General features: G+C 38.6%; 2 protein-coding genes across 2 annotated transcripts in view; one reads left to right on the forward strand and one right to left on the reverse strand.

Moving 5' to 3' along the window:
• The window catches only part of Pp2A-29B (Protein phosphatase PP2A regulatory subunit A), a 53,526-nt gene extending 38,532 nt beyond the window's left edge, over positions 1-14,994 (reverse strand). Inside the window, exons 1-3 of the mRNA XM_083122511.1 lie at positions 14,665-14,994; positions 3,570-3,761; positions 1,628-1,847 (exon numbers count right to left, since the gene is read on the reverse strand). Of these exons, the coding sequence (XP_082978637.1) occupies positions 1,628-1,847; positions 3,570-3,761; positions 14,665-14,748 (496 nt within the window). The 5' untranslated portion in view covers positions 14,749-14,994. The remainder of the gene's footprint in view (positions 1-1,627; positions 1,848-3,569; positions 3,762-14,664) is intronic.
• Positions 14,995-23,428: 8,434 nt separating this feature from the next.
• On the forward strand, positions 23,429-24,448 carry LOC145988020 (uncharacterized). Its single transcript, XM_083122858.1, has one exon. The coding sequence runs from the start codon at positions 23,429-23,431 to the stop codon at positions 24,446-24,448; it is 1,020 nt and encodes a 339-aa protein (XP_082978984.1).
• Positions 24,449-27,387: the final 2,939 nt, after the last annotated feature.

Genomic DNA, 27,387 nt, shown 5'->3' on the forward strand with positions numbered 1-27,387 from the left:
TCAAAGATTCCATTGTCGAATGATACAGTGGCAAGGCATATTTCTGATTTGGCCCAAAATGTTGGCAACCAGCTGAAGGAGATGATTTAAAAGAGTGAATTTATTTCTATTCAACTGGACGAGTCCACAGATGTAACAAATTGCGCTCAGTTATTGTGTATCATCCGACTCCAATCGACAATCTGTGGAAGAGGATATATTGTTCTGCAAACCCTTGCCTCAACATACAACTGGTGAATCTTTATATGCAGTTTTTTTTGAGGCTACAAGTCCATTTGAAATAGAATGGGAAAAGTGTATTTCAATCTGCAATTATGTGAAGAGCTGCTCATTGCAGTGTAGACTGTTAGAAAAATTTGCGAGGAAATGGGTTTCATCCACAAAAAACTATTACTGCATACCAAGGTAAGGTGGTTGTCACGCGAAAAGGTGTTGAATGGGTTGTTCGAACTGTGCTCAAAATTGTTGCTGTTTTTACAGGAATCCAATCCCCAACTAGCTGAATTTTTTACCTCTGAAACATGGCTGTTTCAGCTGGCTTATCTGGCCGACATCTTCACTCATCTAAATTACTTAAATTTGACCTTGCAAGGACGGGACAAAACCATTTTATTTGTTCGAGACACAGTAAATGCTTTTCAGAAGAAATTAGGAGTTTGGGCATCCAGAGTCAAAATCCACAATTTTGTAAATTTTCCTCTGACAAGACACTATTTCAACTTGCAATTATTCTTTTGACATGAAGATGCTGTTCAGTTTAATGTGCAAACATCTAGAACGGCTTCAAGAACAGATGGTAGAATATATTCCCTTTGATGAAAATGCCGGTTCAGAATGGATATTAAACCCCTATATTGAAGAGGCCATCAAAGTAGCCAATCTAAGACCACAACTTCTTGACGAACTGATAGAATTGTTGCGCGACAAATCTTTGCAACTGGCATTCTGTAATGAAGACTTGGACAAGTTCTGGCTGCAGATAAGAGAAGAATATCCTGGTCTGGTATCTGCTGCTTTAAAAATCATATTTCCCTTTGCTACACCGTATCTGTACAAAAGTGGTTTCTCTTCCATGGTAAGCATTAAAACAAAGACCTTCAATATGCAGTTTTCACTAGTTTCATACCTCTTTTATTTGAATTGTTTTTTAAACGATTCTTCAACTGTTAAAAAAAGTTTAATATTTTTTGCTATATTTAACCATAAGTATAGAAATAAAACATGTCTATCAATTAAACGATTCTTCATCTGTTAAAAAAATGTTTAATATTTTTTGCTATATTTAACCATAAGTATAGATATAAAAATATGTCTTCTTTGTCGGTAAAATTTTTCCCTTGAAAAAGACGCAAAAAAGAAGTCTCCTTTTTCCTGCCATTTTCATGAAAAAAAAAGTACAACAATCATTTCTGTTAAATACATGTGTTAACAACAATATGAAAAAAGAAAATCTGAATTCTAGCCAAAAATAGCAAAGTTATAATGTAAAAACTATGACCTTGACAAAGCATCTCGATCGAGATGATCGGGCACCCGAGGGTTACCTAAGAGCATCTCGATCGAGACGATCGGGAACCTAAGGGTTAAATAAATGTGTTTGTGCTGTAAATTCAAACTCCACTCCTACCTTTCACTCCAGGGCTAACTCTTGGATAACAAACGCTAAATAGCCCACAGGCGGATGTTCGAGATGTAAACCAATCTCCGGCTGCAAGTCTCTGAACCAGCGGGACAAAGTGGGTCTCCAAATCTGTCGGACTGTGTTGAGCAGAAATGTTTCGCAGCGAGTCCACAGCCTTGTCTCTCACCACAGTTTCTTCAACTGTCGCTAGGGATTCCAGTGGAGGCTACAAAAATACATTAATCAACTTATTATTTTCATCAATTTCTAGCAAACAATGCATGTTCCATTTTATTTCCACATAAAAAATGCCACATTGCAATTTCAATTTTCATAATTATTTGTAATTTTAAACACCGAGATCAAATTAAAATATATACCGTTTTGTCCTCAGAATTTTTGGACCAACGTCGATTCTTCTACAGGAATAGGAAAAAAGAATGAGCCATGGAAGGGTTAAACATGGTTAAAATAGACAAATGAATGGCTGATCGCTGCAGAGAGATAATGAGAACATCGATTTATAAAGCATTTATTAACGTTTTGATAATTTGGAGGGCAAAAAAAAGGTGCATGTTGCGATTTTATCTGCAGTTAATATGTTGATGACAAGTGGCACGAGACACCACCTTTTTTATAAAAAAATTAAATTACTGAAAAGATGGTACAAATTTTGGCTTCAACAGAGATGTTAACGCTAGTATTTTACACAACAATTTCTTTAAAGATCACTTCCACTACTTAGATATGGGTATTCAATCTCCGATACACAGGTGAAGAAGAAAGCAATTTTATGCTATAATGCAACATTGGTTTGGTATGTTCAAGGCCCTGGCTGAACTTTTGGCTGCCAGCTAAGCCATTTCCTTTTCTTATGTATGATATTACAAATTCTGAAATTACATCGGCTTAACATTCCACATCATTCTCTGTTGCCTATATATTTGCTATCGTTTAATAGGCTCACACAGACACACAACTATTCCAACACCATGAAGGAATAATGTGAATTGAATGAAATTTATTCCACATACTACTAATAATGACATACTACTATGTTGCCAATCTGCATGCCATTGCCTCTGTTCATGAGACAATTGTAGCCTGAGGAATTGATTTTGGGTCAAGGTTGTCTGCCCCAAAGGAAGCAAAAGCCATCGAGCTTTGAAAGCAGACATTGACACAATGTTGCAATGCTCAATTGTAAAAACACTTGCGATGAAGCTGTACAGTCTATCACTGCCATGCACAAGAGTTGTCTGGCATGACGTGATGCAGTCACATTTAATGGTCCACTACCAGATTTTTGAAGCTACCGGTTCTCTTCAGTTCAATGCTTCCACACCAGCACCAGTGTTGAGACGTTATGTTCTGTCCAAGGAGTAATATCCTGGTATGAAAATCCACCTTCACCCAGGCCAATCGTTTCTCTCTTTCAAACGCTGTCGTTTCAATTGCCCCCTTTGAAGTCAGTGAGGCATAGTGACTACTGGAGTCATGTTTTCAGCTTGCAGACAATGATACAATACTTGGGGGCTCCTCAATTGCCTCTATTTACATGCCTAACATGACAGTACAGAGAACGCAACGAGGCATGCGCAATCACTCTGCAATTCTAATCATTTGCATGTCTTACCCTACTTTGCATTTTCTGCAAGTTTCTTGTGTTTGCCGACATTCCTTCAAGGTTTTGCTATTTTCATGAACAGTATTGTATTAGAATTGGCAATTGAATCAGTTGTACCATGATATGACAACTGTTTACATTTGACTAGAGAATATGTAGAAAGAACTGTACATAATGCATTGTATTCCAGGTTTTCAGGTGAGGAAAATTCTGACATAAAGGCTTCTAGTGATTACACACACAGAAATTTGTTTTTAATAAATTCACATACCATTGCCTTTTGTAAGAGACACACAGATAGTAACAGTTCAACAAACTTACCAGTAAACAATGAACATGGTCAGGACCACCAACCAGTTGCGTAAAACTTCCCAACTGCTCAGCCAGTGCAAGAAGAACTTCATCCTCATCGTAGATTGTTTCTGTCAAAAAGGGAATGAGCTCGCTGCGGGTTCTTTCAACTCCTAATGCCAAAGCGATGGTCGAGAGCTTCTTGATTGAATTCAGCCTCAGCTAAACAAATGAAAAAAATATAAAAACACTTTATTTAAAAAAAATCACAAGTAAATCTACATTTACATCAATCTGAAAGTTTACACCAACTACTTTTTCAGCAACATTAGCATGATGGACAGACAATGTCTCATGAGAAAAGAGCACTCTAATTTTATACACATGTGCCAACAGCACATCAATTGAATAAAAAAATATATAGTGTATATGCAGCCTTTAGTATAAAATCACCATGTAGCACCGTGTCATGAAGGCACAATTAGGGGATGTAGAGGTAGGGCCGCACACATTCTTGATACAGGGCATTTTGAAGGTGATGTGATCACCACCATGCTCTGGCTGTCTTTACCCCCCCCCCCCCGGTATCCATTGCTTTGAGGTTGGGTGAGCCCCAGAGCCACTTTATGTTGGGACAAGGCTGGGAAAATTCTGAGCTTAGATCACCCACTCCACGAATTGAACTTGGGGTCTCCTGCATGGCAGTCAGATGCCCTACCAACTAGACAACAGCGGCTCTCAACATGTTGCGTGGACATCAATTTTATGCTTTACCACTGGAACTCTAACAACGTGTTACTGGCCCTTCTCATTTCTAAGGCCAGTAAGACCTGTTTTGTTGAGCTATGTATTCCTTGGGTGGTGAGTAATTCCATGTCAGGGTTACAGGTGTATTTTTTTTCCTGCCACCAACTCGAATGATTGTTCTTTAGTAACATCTAAGGGTATGACCACACCGGAGCCAACCTACTTTGGCATGCACGACTCTAGTTTCAACAATCACCGATTCAAATCAATTCATTTTCTATATTTTGGTTGAATTTGCCAGACAGGAGCCAGAAAACTGTAGCTTAAAATTACAGGGGAATTGCAAAGCACCAACCACATTTTTTTTATTATTAAAAATGCATCAACATAATTAAAAAAAACTCCCAAAATCTTGTTAACCCACTCTTTTCACTCTCTCCAATAATATTTTCAACAACAGCTTTTTAAATGTAACATTCTGCAGTCAATTTGATGATGAAACTCTACCGCACACGAATTCCATGACCATATCGCTAGAACATCCATCAGTTCAACTCTGCAGAATACAGCAGTGTTTATTTAATTATTATTATTTGGCCTATTTTATACCACTTTCTCTTGCCATTTTTGGCCGATTGTGAAGATGACTAATGATATAATGAAATTGATGAAGTACACTAATAAATGAATAAAATAATATTATCTGTTTTTTTTGGAACAAAAACATGGTTTACTAAAATTTGAATTATCGTTGAAAGGGAAAGGTGCAACACCAAGAAAAGTATTTTTAAAATGAACTTAGATACCTATATGATCTAACTTACCCATAAATAAAATTGATGGCTTTTTCATCCCTTCTGATAATATGACCACTTATTTCTGATTTTTTTAAAAAACAAAACTGCCACTGGACTTCTTTACTTTGGGGATATGAGGCACACATTTTTATACGTCAAAAGTGATGAACATATGAACTGAAAGCCAGGATAAACAATGCGATAAGTAGGCTAGGATTTTTATGACTTTGGTAAGGGTGATGTGTTCCCTAAATATATAGAAATTCATATTATGAAGATACTAATAAAACTAAGGTGCTTTTAAGGGCATATTTGGGCACTTCGATGTGCTAAAGCGTATTTTGATGGATTTTCGGTCATAAGCAGCTTCTGTCCAGCCAGCCTATTAAGTTTCTGAATGTTAGAAAGATCTGTATGTTTATCTGTTCTCTCCTGCATTTCTCTAAAATAGAGCATGCTACCACCACTGAACGCCTACCCACATCTAACCTAACCCAGCTGAAGAATCAGTCTTCGGAAAAGTGCTGTTGTCTGTGTCTATGAAAATAGACTTGTACCCAAGTATGGGCTCTGTGTTTGGTAAAATGTCCTTCTTCCCAGACACCATCTCTACCAATGTTACCATGGCCATAAAGCTAAAAAGCGTGGGCCATTTCCTACAGTGTTACTGCTGCACCACCACCCCAAATTCATCTTGATGTAATTTTACTTTTGAAAACAGCCCTTGATTTAAGGGCAACGTTAGTGCTCAAACTGGAAATTCATAGTTGGTTTGTTAAGTTTGGGGATGTGTTACAATACATTTTTTTCCTAAACTTACGCATAATTTACTTTGAGTAGAAAACAAGTTGTTTTACACAGATGTAAAAATTAACTTTCTTTCATACATTAGTAATATAAAAAGTTATTTAATTATATTACATTTTAGACTAATTTTGTTACATATTTCAGCACAAAAATTTATTTTCTGAAGATGTTTTATACAGCCAACTCACACACTCACTAACAGATTTTCAAAAATGTAACTGTTCTTTCACATATTTTAAAAAATTGAAAAACCTGTTGATATACAGGGTGTTTCTAAAATTCGTTTCCAAAGCATAGGAGGTGGTTCTACAAGTGAAAATAAACACATAAGTTCATGTGACGAAATGCTGAAAACTGCACCCATTTGGATTTACTGAAGTGGGAAAATTATGTTTACAAGAAAATAGTGGCACAACAGCCAACCAAATGACCACAGCAAAGGGCGTTCCACAAAGAAATGCAGCATGCTCTATTAAAAAAAATGGCAGATAAGTGAAGTTGATCCACAAGGGATTCCCCCAAAGGAAGCAAATGGGTCTGTTGAAGTCATGGGGAAGGGAAGGGTTTAGCGAGATGTGGTATAAACGGAAAGTGATATGTGGAGACTGACAACCAAGAAGAAAGTGAATATCCGTAGTGGACATCACCATTACGTAGAAAAAACAAAGATAATGGAGGTGCTGCGCTAGGTTGCATATGTGTCGACATGTTCACTGAGCGCTGAGTGGAGGTGCCGAGGGAACTACATCACAGACTATTTTCAAACTGTCTGCCATTAATTTCCACACAGAGATGACCCACCCCTACCAATACACCGATTGTGGAACAAGCCAATGAGGCCATCATAGTCCTTGCCTCAATGCCAAGGGCACATCCTCCAACAGTTCAGGCAAAACATCACGAAGAAATGCTTGATATGTACCACCACACAGGCAAACAAGGAAAATATACAGCCCAATCAAATAGTCATGCACTATCCCACACCAAAAAATAACCGCAAAAATGTGCTAATGGTGTGCCACGAGAATTGCATGTGGATTTGCAAAATCCTAAATGTGACTGTTTTTACTATTGCCTGTTTTGGTGAACACTGCTTCATCGGCCCAAAACACCCTGTTCGCAAATTTTGGGATAGTTTCCATCTGATGCAAAAACCATTGGCACGTGGCCAAAGTCCTTAGGTAAAAGTTCTTGTACCTTTTGGAGTTTGAAAGGGTACATCCTCTCTCCGGACAGGATGTGCCACACATTAACATGGGAGGTGTTGTGGGCACTGGCTATAGTGTGCGTACTGGTGTCAGGAGTCAGGACGATCCCTGACAGCATTTAACACCGCATCAACAAACTGATCTGTACGCACACTTTGTGGTCTTCCAATTTCTTGACGGGGTGGTAGCACTGATCCTGTTACACTAGTGCTCTGTACACGATGGGCTGTGCCAATCGATAACACTTAGCAGTTCCTATGGCGAGGTTTGTCCAATTTGAGAAGTTCGTGTCCTTCCACTCGTACGTATTCAACCGAAAACGTGTGATGGCAACCTGATGTGCGGTGATGCTAATATTGCAGTATGTGAAGCACGAATGGCAGCGACTGGTGCTTTCCTGCCAGAAGCAAACTACTGTGTTAGCACCCCTAGTTAAACTTCAAAGTTAAGGTCATACTTCGACCTTTGTGCATGTGGGAACGTACAAATATCGACAACACAACATCGCCCACATTGCATCTCCCGGGTTGCCCATGCTAATCACTCCATAAAACCCTTCCCTATCCCCATGACTTCAACAGAACCATTTGCTTCCTTTGGAGAATAGCTTGCACATCCACTTCACACATCTGCCATGTGCTCTTTTGAATAGAACATGCCACATTTCTTTGTGGAATGCCCTTCACCCACCCTTCATATGGTTGGTCGTTATGCCACTATTTCCTTGTAAACATAATTTTCGCACATTTTCCCCACTTCAATAAATCCAAATGGGTGCAGTTTTCGGCATTTCATCACATGTACTTCTGTGTATTTTCACTTGTAGAATCACCTCCTACGCATTGGAAACAAACTTTAGAAACATGCTGTATATATGCATTTCACTAGTACTTGTATTATAACAAACATAACGATTAACGGCAATTTATTTAGATTGGATTTATGAGTTTTAATAACAGCGTGAAATTCCTCTTTCATATGTACATGTAACTGAAAAACCACGTTAATTAAACTGAACATTTAACTACTTATTTTAAAATTAGTTGTTACCAAAACTGGAAAAAAAATACTTAGTCATTTTTATTTTCACTAAAACACATTAGCCCCGTCTAGTTCGCCTTAATTTTTGACACTCTGTTCAGTGCAGGTGATCCAGTGTCAGGGTGGTGCAAGGAAATGCCATTCAACCAACTAGATGGAAAGCGGTGTTCAAGTTCAGAAGATTCAACAAATGCCTGTCTGCTGCTTTGAACGGTCATTTGATTAGTTAGTACTCACCACGTGATCATACACCACACATACACCGGTCCGGAAGGTAGTGCAAATGGTGCGGGCACCAAACACAATACTTGACTCGAAATCAATGAACTAGATGACTCGGTGTTGCACCATGTAACCAACTAGACGCTTCGGTGCAAAGAGTGTCAAAAAGTGCAGCAAACTAGACGAGGCTAATGTTATACACTTTAAAAGTTTATAATTCTCACTCCCACACACCCTTAATCATCACTGGTATGATCTTGTATCTTAAGCACATAATTTATTTGAAGCATATTCTTGGAACGTTCGAAGCTGAGCTGTTCTCTTAACTGACCACCAAGGGACCGCACCCTTGGCCAGATAATGAAATGGCTGTTTAAACCGAATTATGTAATGGAATACAATAGACATCACTTCACAAGATGAACAGGGGGAAAAAGCACAAAAAAACTATTGTATGTGTGTCACTGTACAGTATGTACACATTTTTAAAACTAAACAATTGTAGACTATATCTTTAAAAAATACACTCAGTACTACAGGTATTTAAAGACTACTATATTCTAGAAGAAATCAATAAATTTTCTTCAGCCAAGCTGCCAGTTGAACCAGGGCCGAATAAGAGAGCACACACTGTATTATGAACAAGGCTAGGATTAAAACTTAGACGGACATGAATCGCGACACTTGCATAGGCTAATTATGATGTGAATATAGCAGTTTGCAAAATTCCAAAATAAGAGCACATACAAATTCGGAAGGAAAGTTTTATAAAGCTTTTTTTTGTTTTCTGCCACTGAAAATCGCAAAACTCATGTTTTCCTTCATATACTCATGTCACGTAGGAAACCTATTTTTAAAGCAAAATTGCACAACCCTGGCCACCATTTCATTGTCAGTATCAGTGTACTGGAAAACAGGCACGGTTCTACCTACAGCGCCTTGAATAACGTAGTGTGAAAAACTACCCAAGAAACTGTTTCCCGCGACTGATGAGAACATAGATGGCAGTGCGATCAGAATCGGTGCTAATTTTCTTATGAAAGTAATGCGGCTTTGTTAGTTATTGGAACATATTATGTAGATTTGGCGGTACGTGAATTGATGGAAACAGTTATATTTGTGGAGTGATTTGCAGTCACGAAATGGCATTAATTTGGAAAGAAAAGTAAAATAAAATGAATAAATGAATAGCATGCGTGCGTAACACAAGAAAAAACATTGCAATGTGATTCTGGACGTCAGGTCTTGGACTGTGTATTAGAGTTTATTTTTCTATGTTTTTAGAATATAAATAGTATCCTGAGAGATATTTCATACCAAGGCGACAAACCACAAGTGTCACTTGAAAGCGAGCAGTCTGTAATCAATGCAGCCTTTCAAACCGTAGGGACACAAGCTCTGACTGCACCGTTTCCTCAAGGAGATTTTAGACAAAAGCGACACGCGACAAACGATACGAGGATTTCACACCAAAGCGACATGGGTCCTTCGGTCCAAGGCAACTTTCACACCGAAGCGACACATGTTGCTTGGAAAGGAGAGAATCAAGAGCAACATTTCACAACGAAGCGGCATGACGGGAAGCACAGGCCAGTGTTCGGTTGGTGAAATCCTCAAGCGATAAGTGTCGCGTGCCCCTTGTTGCTTTGGTGCGCAATCTCACTAAAGCAAGACACTCATTGCATCGCGTAGTTGCAAGCTATTGAGGAAATGGCCCCAGTTTGAGCGACGCAGAAGCGACACGTGGGGCTTATCGTGTCGCCTAGATCTGTTGTTGTAATGTGCGGTTTATTGTGTCACCTATCTGTTGTTCGCAAGCAACGCTTGCTAATAGACTGAATGCACCATGTAGCTAGTCACTTAGTTGGGAACTCCCCCTGTAGCATGTCGCTTCGGTCTAGGCACCCTTCCTTTAACGAGCTTTCCGATCGAAGTAACATGCGAATATGCCATATGAACGTGTTGTTAGCTGTTTGGACCCTCATGTGCAATGAATGCTATTTTACAGTCTGGAAGTATGTGTCACTAGTGTGAACATCCCATGTCGCTTGTCCCATTGGTTTGAAAGTTTCCTTACACTCATGTCGATGTCACTAAGAAAGTTTTGTGGGGTTCCCCTTGTCGTTTCATGCAATCATCATTATCATCATCTCCGCGATTAGTTTAAAGCGGAAGAAAAGAGACAGTAAATATCAAAAATACAAATGCTTCAGTGTGTATATCTTCAATAGAAATAATGATGATTATAATGAACCTAATTCATACACAAAAATTTAGTGCCAAGAGCATTCCACACGTATTTTTTCTCCCGTATTATTAACGAAAGTATGATGATAACAGGACATGGTCGACTGTCTAGAATGTTCGTTAATATCTTCGCGACCACTGTACCAAATATCATAGCAATTATCACATTCATAGAAATGCTTCATGTAAAAGAATCAGACGTTGCAGCGAAAACTCCATTTACTTCCATTATAAGCAGACGGATACCAAGCACCGGGTGCAACACCAACGCCTCTAGCGGTATCATTTTCGAGTGGAACCAGCCAGAGAGCGCAGAACCGTGCAGTTTTCCACACTACGTTATTCAAGGCGCTGTAGTTCTACCCTTAGGTCACGTACCCCTCCATCCTTTATGTATCTGTAACAATTTATGCTTGTATTTTATTTCCTTTGCCGCACACACTCCTTATCGGAGCGAAGATGCCCACAGTGGTTGGACGAAACTTGGCAACATAGCAAAGGGTCACATTCTGGCAGTGGACTTCCTGCCTCACTGCTTTAACATCATCCCTGCATTCTGAGCTGTGGGGGGAGGTCTGGGAGTTTTCATTGCGAATGGTCACAATTTCGCTGAGACCCAGGACCCACACTTGGGGCATTGTTTTTCGGTTTCCTGCTAGATGGTGGCTGGGTCCATTTACCGTAGCTTACCGAAGGAAAGGAATAGGGGGAACTTGGAAGAAGGATGTGGGGAAGTCGTGTCGAGGTTCAATATGCTTTGAAAAGTTTTCATAAACTGTGTTATGAGTTCTTTACTGGCGTGTTACCGTGCGCGTGAAAATAAAGCGAAATTACTCAGGTGAGATGTAAGTTAAAAAAAAAAAGTAAAGTGCTCCCCTGTGCATAGCACCACACCATGAAGGCATATAGGGGGTGTGGGGGTAACGCCCCACACTTTCTTGACAAGCGACAGTATCTTAGATTAGTGGGAATGAATGTAGAAGTAAATTGGAACCTTAGAAGAATGCACTTAGGGACTTTATTTTAATGCTAAGAGAACCAAACCTGACCTGCCTAACCTAACCACGAAAGCATATATTGAACAAAATCTTAATCCCTAAAACTCCAAAGTATGTGTTAACAGACACAAATAAAAATCGAACCATGAAAAAATTGCATTCGTAACACGATTAAATTGCAATAACAAATAAACAAGGGAACTTGGGCCAAAAATGATCTTAACATTTCTGTTTCTGTAACATACAAGTGAATTTCAGCAATATTTGAAGGTGTACTTCTCAAGAACCAAAGCAAATATTGGGAAGATATAGCCTACGACACATCTCGCTTATGCATTATAATTCATAAAAAGAATTGATTTAAAATTTACTTCATATTGTATTAGAAATGTCCATTACACTTTATCATGTAATCATTGTTATTGATAACTAAGAATGTTATGATGCTTGACAAAGTATTCACTTTCTTAGCTTCACAGCATTTATCAGTAAAATATGCGGTACTAGTTTACTATGCTTCGGACAGATTTCTTCATTTCTACAGAAGAAACTATGGTAAAAATCTGATATTCCCCGGAAACCTATAACTTCTTCGTTTTGTCAATTTTTGACATTTGTACTTACCTATCTGCTTTGCGGAACATTCTTTAAGGTGTATTCACGTTTTTCGTCCCGGAATCGATGGGAAATTTAAATTAAAATATTATTTTCGTTTGCAATTTCTGAGTCCAAATTTCCCACCGATTCCAGGCTCCGCCCCTGGGGTAATTGACCTACCACCCCCAACCCGGCCCCGCCTCCGCTCCAGCTACACCTATAGAGTCTCTGTTAAAGGCATGTTAGAAATTGGCTGGAGTCACCTGCCCCCAACTTTTAAATTTGAAGAAATCCATTACATCACACAAAACACCTTCCAGATGTTAGACAATGCTACAGGAACTTACTACCGTAGTTTCTTCTGTAAAAATGAAGAAATCTGTCCAGGGAATATCAGATTAGTACCGAAACTACTTACCGCAATAAGTTCCTGTAGTATTGTCTAACATCGGCAAGTTGTTTTGTGTGAAATTCAGGTAAGTTACCCATATCCTGGAAACTGATTTCTTCAAATTTAAAAGTTTGGGGCTCATTTGGGGGCAGGTAACTCTGGCCAATTTCTAACATGCCTTTAACAGGGAGTCTATAGAGAGCCGGGGAGCCGGAGCGGAGAGGAGGCGGTAGGTCAATTACCCCAGGGGCGGATCCCGGAATCGGTGGGAAATTTGGACTCAAAAATTTCAAAGGAAAATATTTTTTTAGTTTAAATTTCCCACCGATTCCGGGATGGATAGCCCCACAAACCATTCATGGAATGTTCCGCGAAGCAGATAGGTAAGTACAAATGTTAAAAATTGACGAAACTAAGAAGTTATAGGTGTCCGAAGGATATTAAACTGTTACCTTATATTTTACATAAGTTCTAGTGCTTCATTTCTTGCTTGTTGCATTACATACATAATAGAAAGATCATTCTGTTCTTGTACACAACTAAATGAATTCACCGGTTGTCAATCCATGTAACCATTTGTTTAGTTGCTAACATTATGTATGGCCAAATCTTGCACGATTCACTAAGGTTCTATTTGGTAAGGTTTTACAATACCGGACACAGCTGTAATTTCTATCCGACTTCTTATACTCACAAAATACGTAGTCCCGATGAACTATCTGAGGTTAACATGTGAGGGTGATGTGTTGATATTGTTATTTGACGAGCAGACGTTGTATAATAAACTTTTCAATTACCGCAATCATTCTCCACATACGATAATGGAAACCATGTCTGTTGGGTAAAATTTAAGTATCCCCGAAACGCATTTCTCCAAATTTACAGGAGAAATTACTTACCGAATGCAGTTTCTTTAGAATTGTGGAAGTTCGGGGAAGTGTTTTCTCGCATCGTTCATTCAATTTTGCCGGTAAATCATCTATTTATTCGATATAAATGTGTGACCAATGCACCATATACTTCCAGGTGGATGTAGCCTCTGTTTGATGACATAATCCCAGTCAATCCTGGTCAGCATTTCCAAACACGTGTTTTTGTAACTGAAGAAGGTACGTTTCCGCAAATGGTTTGTGCAGCTATGTGTCAATGGTTCGTGGGGCTATGCAAGAATGGTGTGGGGCTACGCATATTTTTTTAAAAAACCAATTTTTAACTATTGTAACCTATACGTGACACTACCTAACCTAACCTTACCGGAAATGGTTCGTGGGGCTATGTATCAATGGTTCGTGGGGCAATGCATCAATGGCTTGTGGGGTTACGTAGGTATTTTTTGGTGGAGTGGGGTGGAAACACTGCATGCCGACTACGGAAGTGAAACTGACTGCCATTTAGCATGTTACTGAAGGGAAAAAGTAACGAACAAAACTTACTTCATACGTCGAAAATATAGATTATTTCCGTGAAAAAAAACGAAATGGCACCTTCAAGAATCCTTAGGAATGCAGAATACGTAAGGACCAATGTGAAAAAGAAGAAAATAAAGGAATTTCAGGCGTTTCGGGGACACTTAACATTTAATCCAAATATTAACTGCAGATTCGTGATTAGAGCCCAAAATCATTAAGTATGTGAAATATGAACGAAATCGGGGAATGGTCCGGTATTGTAAAATTGCTCCTTACATTTACATAAAAGTATAAAAAACCTAAACCTAGTTATGTTGAGGAACTCCTGTCAGTTTCACCGAGGTTACGGGAATTTAGGCACCCACTGAAATGACCTTCATTTGAGACTATAATTTTGTCCGCCAACAAGGTGACTATTACCAAGGGGCCAAGTGTAAGATAGGATACAGAAATGTATAGTTATGCAAAGAGTGACTAAATTTGTCATACTTTCAGAATGATTTATTCAAATTAGCTCAAGCAACACCACGTCGGCGGCTCGCCCGTGTTCTGCACTTAAATCTACCAAAATATATTATTGCATATTTCAGTACATTCGTATTTCTACGTGATCAAACGCAACAGTAACTACTCTTAAACAATATAAAACTAAAATAATTACCTGGACATCTTCATTTTTGAGCTCGTCTATTAGAACAGCTATCGGATAAAGTGAATCATCTCCCGCAGTATCGCTTGCTGCCATTTTGACTTACTCGATCCAAATCACTCTTCCCACTGCGTTTAAAAGCCAGAACGGATTTGTATGTACGCAATTGTTGAGTTCACTGTACTATTAACAAGATTACATATGCCAAGTATACACAAAAATATCATTTAAATTTTGAATTCCACTAATTTCCATCTATTCCTGCTTCTTTCCTTATCAATGGATTCTACGCATGCGTCAACTTTACTTCCAAGTTCCAACTGTCCGTGTAGAGAAAGACAATCAGCCACAGACTGTTCATCTGCGCTGTTCATACCATACATGACCACCACTACGTCATAATTATTCGTCGCCGGTTTCTGCCGAACATTTGCACTGCCGCACATTGCCGATTTCGACCAACGGACGTTCTGGCGATGTGCAGAATGAATCGAAATATCACTGTTGGAAAATCCTTTACTGAGATATTGAGGAGAGTGGATTAACGAGATTCTGGAAGGTTTTTTTTTTAATTTGTGCGTATTTTTATTCAAGAAAAATTGCAGGCCCCCTGGAAATTGAATGTCTGGCCATAGAGGGTCTGGCACAGACAAGATGTCAACAAACTGAACTATTTCATTTCATTCAGTTCCAGTATTTTTTGTTATTAGAAGGGCATATCAGGATCTTTATAACTTGAAACTGGAATGTTTTTTTTCTAATTTGGGGGGGGGGCAATATTAAACCGCATTTGGTACAGTGGGACCCATTAGTATTGCTTGGCAAGTTGTCCATGACTATTTTCATTATGTTTTCTCTTACATCCTATGTGTTTTTAAGCGATGAATTTTTATGTATGCTGGTGCAGAAGTTATGAACAGCTTGTTTTGACTTTTATTTTAATTCTTGAAGCTCTTATTGGGTCATATAAAGTGCACAAACATGGTGATGGGCAATGGACATTTCCACTCAATTTTTTTTACAACAATTTTAAAAACTACACCCTGGAAAAATGACCTCTGCAAGTTCTCGCGTTTCTCTGCGTCCAGTTTAAGGCAGAAAGGAGACTTCCATAGTTGGGAGGCTAGCGTTGCGCTGAAAACACGCCGCCGCCATGTTACTACGTCACTCCTTAGGGAGAGCTTGTTTGTCGTCTGCTTCGAGCGTCCAGTTCCAGATGGGTAGCGGTAGCCCACGGTGAGCGAACACGTGCAGCAGTTTTACAAATCTGTACCGATTTAAATAATGGAAGAAGGAGCGATAGGAGAAAGGAAAGCTATGCTTTGTAATGATCATTCTTCTATGAAATATCCGTGCTGCTCACGTGCAAGATAAATGAAAGAGTTCAGCTGCGTGTGTTCTCAGGCCATGCGAAAAATATGGCTTATAAAATTGGTTGCTGACCAGACACTCAAAAATATTTTTTAAGCTTATATTTATCGATATTTACCGTAACCTATGTAGTGCAAAATAGGAATTTTCACATTCTTAACTTTATTTATAAAGCCTATTTAACTTTCTTTTCCATAAAGCAATTTCAGTTTGTGTTCCATTTCTGTTGCGCAAATTATGATCAAACATTTTTGTGCAGATAAGAGAAAACACACTGAGAAGATTACATTAGTTGCACAGTACATATCTGTACTTAGTTTATGTATAATTATTACAAGGAAATAATGTGTATAACCATGGGCGTATTTAAGGGGGATTCAACGAGTCCAACCCCTCTCTTTTTTGGTTCACTAAAATTACCAGTTTCCTTGTTCTATCCGCTTGTTCATAAAAAATTCCTTCGGACTTATTTCATTCTCTTAAATTAGAGACGTATAGGACGGGATACGGATGGGAAGGAAATTTCGTAATTCCACACACCAGATGGGACTGCAGACCAATATCTGCAATTTCCTGATAGTTTCGGAATTTCTGCGATAAGAAACTGCATTGAGACTATCAAATCAGTTATTTTTTCCCCTCGAATCATATTAAAGAAATTTGGTCCTTAAAAACGTAGTGACAGAAGATGAACAGAAAAGTATCAATACTTCGTGACTACAAACACACAACTTTGTCGGGTCCAACATCCCCTCCCCCCATGCTCCCCAACAAGCTTCCGGCCAGCAGTGTCCTGGATTTTCACTTACGAAATAAAGCAACCCTAATCATACCAAAAGTTGATCCATCCCTCCCCCCCGTGAACTATATATACGCCCATAACAATATCCCATACTGAAATGGTACGATATAATTATTTTGAATTTTGTACTGCGAAAAAAGCCGCCTCATCTCGTTACCCCGAATGCATTAATTGGTTGGTTCACAACTTCACCACTAAGGATCCTATCGAGACGAGACATGGCAGCCTTGGTCTCGTTCTCGTTGAGCGTTGTAAATGTCTGTCTCGTGTTTATTTGTAAATGTCTCATTGACAGTCTCGTCTCAATTTATAAACAACCGTCTCGGTTTGGGAGGGCAATTCTCGTTCTCGTCTCAAGTCTAGAAAAATATAGAATTAACAACGTATGCAGGCTTATCATTATAAATACAAAAAAAAACCTTTCTTAATTTATTATTATTATTATTATTATTATTTTTGACTCCTCGTTTCGACGGTACAGCCCTCGAAAACTAAATATTATCCTGCTTATATATGCAAACCAAACTGCTGATTCAGAATTACCAGGAATGAACTGGCGTTGTAATTATTATACACAAAATTCATGATTTATCTCAGGAAGTCGCATGTTCCAGGTTTGACTCTCGACCTGGGCATGACTGTTTCCTTGTGATTGACATTTCATTGAACTGGAAATTGTTACATGGGAGGATGTTTGCTCCAGACTTTGGGGACAGCTAGGAGGATGCTTCTATTGTTAATGTTAGTGTTGCTCACGAGACGAGGCATGTTCCGTCTCGTCTCATAAAAGGAGATGGGACAAGTGAATGTTTTCGAAATGAGATGGGACAGAAGAAAAAGTTCGTCTCTTATCATGGCAGGTTGGGTGATACTTAGATTGTGCAGTTGGTAGTAGTGTGTGTGTGTGGGGGGGATGTACTCCTGCACCCCGACTTCGAATACAGCTTGTAGTTATTCATCTTCATTGTAGCGATTAGTCAAAAGTGGGAAGAAATGTGATGTTAGAGATGATAATTAATAAATAAATTATAATAAATTAACCATGCGTTCTCATCGTTGCGGTTAAACAAAGTGAACGGAAAAGCGACGTAAAAGTAGGCTAAATACAAAAATTTGCAATATATATATTAACTGAAGAAAACTGTCATTTACTGCAGGAAATTGAAAAACTCACCGTACCTTTTTATACCGTATCACCTCTTATATTGCAGAAATTGGCGGGTAAACCAGTGTGTTCTAAAAGTATTATCTTAAAATTTGTGAAGAAAATATTATGACGAAAATAACTGTAATTCCAGAAAAGGCATTCCTATAATATTAAGTTCTTGCCAGTCAGAACTAACCTATGTATTCGCAATGAACAAGGCTGTTCACGTGTTCAGCCATTGATGGCCGTGTGCACGAACGAAGATCAAATTTTAAACTCGGATCGGGAAAGGATCACTGGAAAATTCCATTGCACGAAGACGGTTCAACACTTGATCGCGATCTAGGAACATCAAAACGAGTTTATCTTCTGATCGGCCATTCGCAACCGTTTTGGTGTCTGATCCTGGTTCACAATACAGACGCTTCGACTGCAGGCAGTTGTTTTTTAATATAAAAAGAGCGGAAAGTGATGTCGAGGGCGTGCAAACGTTAGAGATGTTGGATGTACAATGCTGATAATTCGAGAACTATATATGTAAACTAAAAACTGCCAAAATAATAATAATAATGTGGTTCTGTGGTGCAAAGTCGTAATGTTTATAAATACTGTACTTTCTATCCCAAAACACAAAACATATATAAATGTCATATATTACGTGCAAGGTAAATTATAACACAGCAATGTTTACGATATTGCTACATGGTGTTGGAAATGTGATTGTATAAATTTACGAAAATACGTGTTACTGGCTATTTACACGACACGACAATATAAATACATAAGAATTAAGAAATGAAAAATTCAAATACTTACCACAGTACAGTAATAATAGAAATAATAATATTATATCTTTATTTGAGCGGGCGAAGTTCAGCATACGCTGTTCTCAAATTCGAATGCATTTGGTAAGTCATTAAAGTCCCGTACAAGAAGGTTCCATGCTTTCTCCTTCTCTTTTGTGTTGTACCGTCAGTTCTTTTTTAATATTATTATTTTTTTACACTCCATTACATCCTTGTACATATTGACAAGGTTGATGAGTACATCACTCAAATTCATAGAAGTTTGCAGCCCGAATTATTTTCTTCTCCTACATGTTGACACTTTAACACATCACATTACTCTATTGGGTTCTTGATTGTCATTTGTTTTAGCCAACCAATCAGGTATAGCCTTACAAATTAATCTCGGATCAGTTGAACGGAATCTCCTGAACCTCGTTTTTCGTTGGTGCAATGCAAATCTTTAAACCAAATTCATTTATGGCCGAGTGCACCAACGCCGATTATTTCGAAGTTCAGATGAGCGGGATCAATTTTGATCCACTCTAAATGAACTTGGTTTAAAGATTTGCATTGCACCAACGAAAAACGACGTTCAAGAGATTCCGTTCAAATGATCCGAGATTAATTTGTAAGGCTATACCTGATTGGTTGGCTAAAACAAATGACAATCAAGAACCCCACCGAATAGTGTGATGTGTTAAAGTATCAACGTGTAGGAGAAGAAAGTAATTCGGGCTGCAAACTTATCTGAATTTGAGAAATGTACTGATCAACCTTGTCGACGAGTACAAGGATGTAGTACGGTGTAAAGAAATAATAATCTTAAAAAAGAACTGACGGCATAAGACAAAAGAATAAGGAGAAAGCATGGAACCTTCTTCTACGGGACTTCAATGCCTTACGAAATGCATTCGCGAGAGAACAGCGTACGCTGAAACTCGCCCGCTCAATAAAGATATTTTATTATTATTATTACTGTATTGTGGTAAGTATTTGAATTTTTCATTTCTTAATTCTTATATATTTATATTGTCATGTCGTGTAGCAACAGCATGTAGCAATATCGTAACATTGCTCTGTTCTAATTTACCTTGCACTTGCACATGTTTTGTGTTCTGGGATAGAAAGTACAGTATTTAGAAAAATTTCGACTTTGCACCACAGAACCACAAATTATTATTATTATTTTGGCAGTTTTTAGTTTACTTTACACAACTCTCGAATTATCAGCATTGTACATCCAACATCTCTAGCGTTTGCACGCCCTCGATATCACTTTCCGCTTTGTTTATATTCAAAAACAACTGCCTGCAGTCGAAGCGTCAGTATCGTGAACCAGGATCAGACACCAAAACGGTCTCGAATGGCCGTTCAGAAGATAAACTCGTTTTGATGTTCCTAGATCGCGATCAAGTGTTGAACCGTCTTCGTGCAATGGAATTTTCCAGTGATCCTTTCCCGATCCGAGTTTAAAATTTGATCTTCGTTCGTGCACACGGCCATTAGAGTGGATTACAATTGATCTCGTTCATCTGAACTTCGAAATAATCGGCGTTGGTGCACGCGGCCATGACTGTTACAAGGTTTGCTTTGTCACCCTAATGGGAAAACAACCCTCTACCGAGTGGCTGAATTATAGTAAAGACTGCTAGGGCATAATTCATCTCCAAGAAATGGAGCACAGATTTTTGCACTGGAAGTTTAAGATACTTGTTTTACACGGTAACAAGTGAATTTTCTGTCGCTTCCGCGACTCATGCTAAGTTGACGGGACGAGCAGAAGCCCCGCCTGCACGCATTTCTAAGTGATGACGTCAGAGGACCTCCTGTCTGTGGAGAGGACGTTTTCAAATCCGTGACGTAGTAGGTGAATTTCAGCGGTGTTTGAAGGCGTGTTTCTCGAGAACCGAAACAAATATCGCCGAGATATTTTGCACATCTCATGTTTGTGTCATTATCTGTAAAATGAATGGATTTAAAACGTTTTTCATGTCAAAGTGGAAATGTCCATTTGCACGGTAATACTCATGGATCCCACTATACGTACAGTGGGATCCATGAGTATTTCCGTGCAAATTGTCCATGACTATTTTCATTAATATTTCTCTTACATCCTATGTGTTTTTAAGCGATGGATTTTTATGTATGTTGGTGCAGAAGTTGTCAACAGCTTGTTTTGAGTTTTCTTTTAATACTTGAAGCTCTTATTGGGTCAAATAAAGTGCACGAACATGGTGATGGACAATTTGCACGGTAATACTCATGGATCCCACTGTACATCCTGTCACGTATCCCAAACTTGCCGATCGTTGGCATGTCTAGCAGAAACCACGCGGCGTTGCCGCTGTAGATCGATTGAACCTGGCGTTGGGGAAAGCCGAAGCCAGTATGCGCATAAAATACGTAGGAATACACAAATTCAACATCACACTAATCAGCACCACACTTACAAAAGAAGCATCTTCCAGACTTAAACAAACACGTAGGAGTTAGACCACAAAGTGACAACAGCGTAGGCGCTTCTCTCTTCTGCAACCACAGGGGAGCAGGGGGAACATTAGCCCACCCAACCTTGGTCGGAAATGAATCTAGGGGGTTAAACTTTGACGACCAAGTGTACCTGCAGGGGACAATTACCACCCAGAACTTCGAATTTTACGCAAATACAAATACTTTTCATAACATTTTCTTGTTCGCTTCGCTCGCAATGTCTGTTTTTCTTAGTCTTATTAAGTTCAGAACCGTAGATAGGGGACGGTGGGAGACGGCCCTGGGCGCAGAACGATCTAAGTTAAAAAGTTGTAAAATTGATTGATTTGTTGTTTTAAGTCCACTTTATGCACAGAAAGGCTAATCGGGACTGGACCTACAGTTTAAAGTGGGATCCGAACCACTATGAGCCTCCACCGGGTATCGAACCCGGGACCCCTTGCTTACAAAGCAACGACGCTACCACTGCGCCATCGAGGAGGCAACAAGTTGTAAAATTGTTTGATTGATTGATTTGTGTTTTTTTAAGTCTACTTTATGCACAGAAAGGCTAATTGAGACTGGGCCTATAGCTAAAAGTGGGTTCCAAACCATTCTGTGTCTCCACCGGGTATCGAACCCGGAATCCCTTGATCACAAGGTGATGATGTTACCACTGCACCATCGGGGAGGCACGAAAGTTGTAAATGATATATGCAATGGCATTCCGTGAAATTATTTGCGCTCTATTAAATTAATTTTGTTTTCAGCCTGAAAAAATTGGATCCAAAAATGTTCTTGCTCGCTTCGCTCGCAATTTATCTTTGTTCACTCTAATACATTGTCAATCACCACACAGAGAAATAACACTTGTCTTACTTGACTTTGTTTTAAATGCATGAACAATTGTTTTGAGGAAAGGGAGCGTGCACAGTTCAGAAACAATTTATGTATTTTTTGCTGTTGGTTTATTGTGAGATGGATGAATTGGTTGTGTAATTTATTTGAATACTATATGCTGTATATAATATTTATTAAAGAAACTTTGAATACGCACACAATTTAGTGTCCACGTAACTCCACATTGCATATACAATGAACATATATCGTGCATGAAAATTGTGTTAATGGATTGTGTTCTGTCTTTCAAAAATAGTTTATGCGCTTGTTTTCCGTTATTAATGTGAAATTGAACGTGTTAAAAAATATAATTCAAATCGTTTGTTCGAACACAAATGCTTTAGCACAAACTTCTGCCCCCTTTTTATAATTTACGAGGATAATAACGACTTTGATACTACCACTACTAATAGTAAAAATAATGTTGGTCCTGGGTTCTAATCCCGGCTTGGGCATGGATGTTTGCGAATACCATCATTCATCCCCATCTTCGCAAATTAGCCAAAAGTGGCACAAGAAGCGAAGTAAAATAAAACAAATCAATAATAACAATAACAATAATGTTATAATAACATTATTAGCAACATTATTATTAGAGGAAAGTGCCCAAAACCGGACCCACCCCTAAAGCGGACCCCCGGTCTCCTGGCTCTGCATGCTCCTGAACTCTAGCGGGACCAAGTGTAAATAGTAGTTTAGGCTTCTACCACTCTGTAGCGGAGCGCATTTTTATTTATGTCTCCTAGATATTGGCAGGTAAGCCTTTCGACCTATATATATTCGTAAATGGTAAGGTTTAAGGTTCATATTTATCATGAAACCGTGTCATTTAGATGTTTGGTTAAAAATTTATTGGGTGAACAAAATGTTGGCTAGAGTCGCTCAAACCGGACCCCTTTAGTTGCCTAAACCGGACCCCTGCGTTTGTCATGTTTAAAGTTTGCCTGTATTTGTACACGCTCTTATTCTCTTGGAATTCTGTTGCAGGTTCCAATAGGATAATGGGGAAGGTTGACCAACGAAAGTGGAGTCCGTCTAACATGACGAAAGCTATTGACGCAGTGCGGAAAAAGAAGATGGGATGCAAGAAGGCCAGTAAACAGTTTAATGTGTCGAAAACAACATTTATGAGATTGTCCAACGTGAAGTATGGTACACCTGAGGAAGCAGCAAAAACAACAAGAGGCAGACCTACAGTTTTGGGTAAAGATCTTGAAGAAGAGCTGGTTCACTTGAGAACTTGGTTCACTTGCTATGGAAGCTTCGTTTTTTGGGCTTACTCGTAATAACTTGCGAGGAATGGTCGTACAAGGGGCAGAGAGAAATAACATAGAACATCCTTTCAAAGACGAAATGCTGGGAAAAAGTGGGTTAGTCTTTTTCTTAAACGCCACAAAACCAAACTCTCAGAAAGGAAGCCTACTGGAACATCATAGCAGGGCTCTTGGGTCCACCAAAGGAAACACAGAGAAATTCTACAACCTTCTGGAAGATGTTTATGAGAAAGGTAAATTCACTCCTGACAGAGTGTACAACGTTGATGAGAGCGGCATTACTGTGGTACAATCTAAAGTAGCAAAAGTAATTGGCCTTAAGAGTAAAAAAGAGATAGCCTCCTTGACATCAGGAGAACGTGGGGCTTTTATAACGATTGTTGCTTGTATGAATGCTTGTGGCTCATTCGTGCTCCCTTTAGTAATTTTTCCGAGGAAAAATATGAGTGAACAGTTGAAAAGAGGGGCTCCACCAGGAACAATTCTTGCAGCGCACCCTTCAGGGTGGATCCAAATCAATTCCTTCACTCAGTGGTATCGACACTTCATCGAGTTTGCTAATCCTACAAAGGAAAAACCTGTCCTGTTGCTCTTGGATGGCCACTTTAGCCATACACAGAATATTGATCTTATAGACTTGGCACAAACAAATCATGTTACTATTGTGTCGCTGCCACCTCACTCCTCCCACAAACTACATCCTCTGGATAAAACGTTCATGGGTCCTCTCAAAGTTCACTACAGCGAGGAAATTAGACAGTGGTTAAGGCAGAATGAACATGCTGTCAGTGCATTTGCTGTCATGGACCTGTTTGGCAAAGTCTATATTCGATGCCAAACAGCTCAAATATCAATCAATGGATTTAAAGTAACAGGCATATACCCCTTGAAGAAGAAGCTGTTCTCAGATGCCGATTACATTGAAGAGGCAAACACAAAACGAGAGTCCTCTTTCTACAGGGACGTCGGAACTTATTTTGGAGTGGAGGGGCAGGTTTTCAAATCTATCAACCAGTTTTTACAATCTCTTCCCCCATATATATAGGCCTATATTCGATTCCCAAGTTAATCCGAGTCACACTTCAATATAATAGCTATATATAGTAATTATTACTAAATAGCTAATTTTATTTTATACTTATTGAATATATGAATATTCATATAACGGAATATTTTATTACTCATAATTCCATTAAACGGCGCTTAATACAATAAGAAATCTGAAATTTTAGATCTTACGAAAATTACCGCAAATTTCCACCCCTGCCTGGTACTCGATCTCCGCATGCAGTGAACCTGAAGCATGATGGTATTGAGGTATTCCTTTAATGATTAGTAGCATAACTGAAAACGCACTACTTTTAAAAGGGTGCGATGTACACGTGCAAACTTATTGAGAGAATCGATGTTTCTGAAGCTTCCTGATAGATGTGTTAAAAAGAAAGTTGCCCGTGGCCGTGTTCTCATTTACCATTTCATCCTTTTATAAATTTTAGTATAATTTTAACAAAAATGTCGCATACTAAAGAATAATTACATGAATGAAAGAGTTAAAAGGACAATTTAATGATAGATTTCGTTTATTTTACTTCACTTCTACCACGGAGAGCCAACTTGTACAGCAGTTTTGCAAATCTGTGTAGAGTTAAATAATGGAAGAAGGAACGATAAAGGAAGGGAAAGCTATGCTTTATAATGGTCATTCTTCTATTAAATATCCCTGCTGCTCACGTGAAAGATAAAATAAAGAGTTCTGCTGCGTGCATGTTTTCATCAAGTCACGAGAAAACTATTGCTTGTAAAATTGGTTACTGACCAAGTTTTCAAAAATATATTTTAAACTTATATTTATCGAAATTTACCATAAACCATGTAGTGCAAAATAAGAATTTTCACATTCTTCACTTTACTTATAACGCCTATTTTTACTTTATTTTCCATAAAGCAATTTCAGTCTGTGTTTCATTTCTGTTACGCAAATTATGATAAAATATTTTTGTGCAGATACGAGAAAATACACTGAGAAGATTAAATCAGTTGCACAGTACATTTCAAAGCTAAGTTTATGTGTAATTATTAAAAGGAAATAATGTGTATAACATTATATCACATACTGAAATATATTTTGAATTTTGTGCTGCGAAAAAAGTAGCGACATCTCTTTCCCCGAACGCATTAATTAATTGGTTCACAACCTCATCACTAGGGATCCTATCGAGACGAGACATGGCAGTCTTGGTTTCGTTCTTGTTGAGAGTTGTAAATGTATGTCTCACGAGTGTTTATTTGTAAATGCCTCGTTGACAGTCTCATCTCGGTTTCGGACGGCAATTCTCGTTCTTGTCTCAAATCTCGAAAAATATAGAATTGACAACTTATTCAAAGGCTTATCGTGCAAACTTTCACAGTGCATAGTGATCATATAGACATTAATTATTTTTTTGTTTGTTTGACTCCTCGTTTCAACGCTACGAGCCTTCTAAAACTGAATATTATCCTGCTTATACGTGTATATGCAAACCAAACTGCCGATTCAGAATTACCACGAATGAACTGGCGTTGTAATTATTATACACAAAAGTAGTGTAAAATACCCTATTACTGGGTCGATAAAGTATGAGCCCCTCTCAGGCAGATTTGGCTACACTTAAAACTAGCTCAAGATGTGCATATGAGCTTATTGCTCAAGTGTGGTACTCTGTCTAACCCAAGATTTTTGTAAAAATGCCCTCGGGAATTTCCCGTGAAAGTATGACCCCCCTCAGATTGATTTGCCTACACTTACAAAATCTGCATCTGTCAGATTGTTGTCCATAAGCTTGTTAAAAATATGGCCTTCTTGATATTGTTTTTGCTACACTTAAAACTAAGCCAAGATGCTCATATGAGCTTATTGCATCTAGTGTATTAATATGTTAACCCGAATATTTTAATTGGGCACCAGGCTCAACTTGTATATCTAGTACTAGGACAATGCATTTTGCAGAGGCTTTCTAGAATTGCTCTGTGACTCTCTCATTTCTTACATCATAAATATATGATTTTTCACCTATAAGAATAACACTACATATGGTGTCATCAGGGAGTGTATCGTGGAATTCACAGATAATTTTAATGTTTGTCCTGTCATTAACCACAGAGGCAGAGCTTCCCCTGTAGAGTTTAATGTACTGTACCTCATCAAAGCATTATTATCATTGGCAGCTCTTCTAAATGTAATTCTTAAACCACCCTTCCACATAATATCTTTGTAATCTGAGAAGAATCCTGGCAACAGGCGCATGGGGAACAGCACTGTGTGGCTCTTAGATATTATTTTATCACCAGCCTCAAATCCACCTATTTTGTAGTATGATGCCTCGGTCTTGGATAATTTTAGTGTGGCCAAAGCTGTAGAGGTAATACCAGGGTAATCTACTCTGTTTATAACAACACCATGTTTTCTGATCTCAATTTCAGAGAACAGATGTGGCACAAAATTGTCTACCAATCTTATATTTGAATTTGCCGGATAATCTGTACCATCGAGCTTTACAACATCAAACTTGATGTATAGGTCTGCTCTGTGGGGGTGTATAAAGCCATCTCCTACATCAAGATCAACCTCAATCTCTGTGTTGGCTTGATTTAAATTTGCAAATGTCCTCCTGTTTGGGGGGAATGATTGTAGCTCGTAACTCTCAATATTTTCCATTTTTTTTGTATGTATTTTTATTTAAATATTAATTTCTATGATAGCAGTTGCTGTGGCTCCAGCAAAATCAACTAATTCTTCTTTTTCATTAGTGACCATCAACTCAATATAATCTATTCTATTATGGCACACAGGAAAATATAATGTTGGTGATGGAGTGTAGATGATCGGCTCCATAAATTCAGAGTTAGGTTTGAATGTTGCAATGATGCCAGTTTGTTTGTGAGTGCCTATGCCATCTGATTTGGTGATCATACCCTCAGCCACATTACAGTGAATATTCAGAGTCT

Source organism: Lepisma saccharinum, chromosome 5, assembly GCF_977018435.1.
Source record: "Lepisma saccharinum chromosome 5, izLepSacc3.1, whole genome shotgun sequence".
Taxonomy (NCBI): Eukaryota; Metazoa; Arthropoda; class Insecta; order Zygentoma; family Lepismatidae; genus Lepisma; species Lepisma saccharinum.

What these genes read in the sequence shown, in the direction of transcription:
- LOC145988020 (XM_083122858.1), top strand. Translation starts at nt 23,429, where the DNA reads ATGGTCGTACAAGGGGCAGAGAGAAATAACATAGAACATCCTTTCAAA.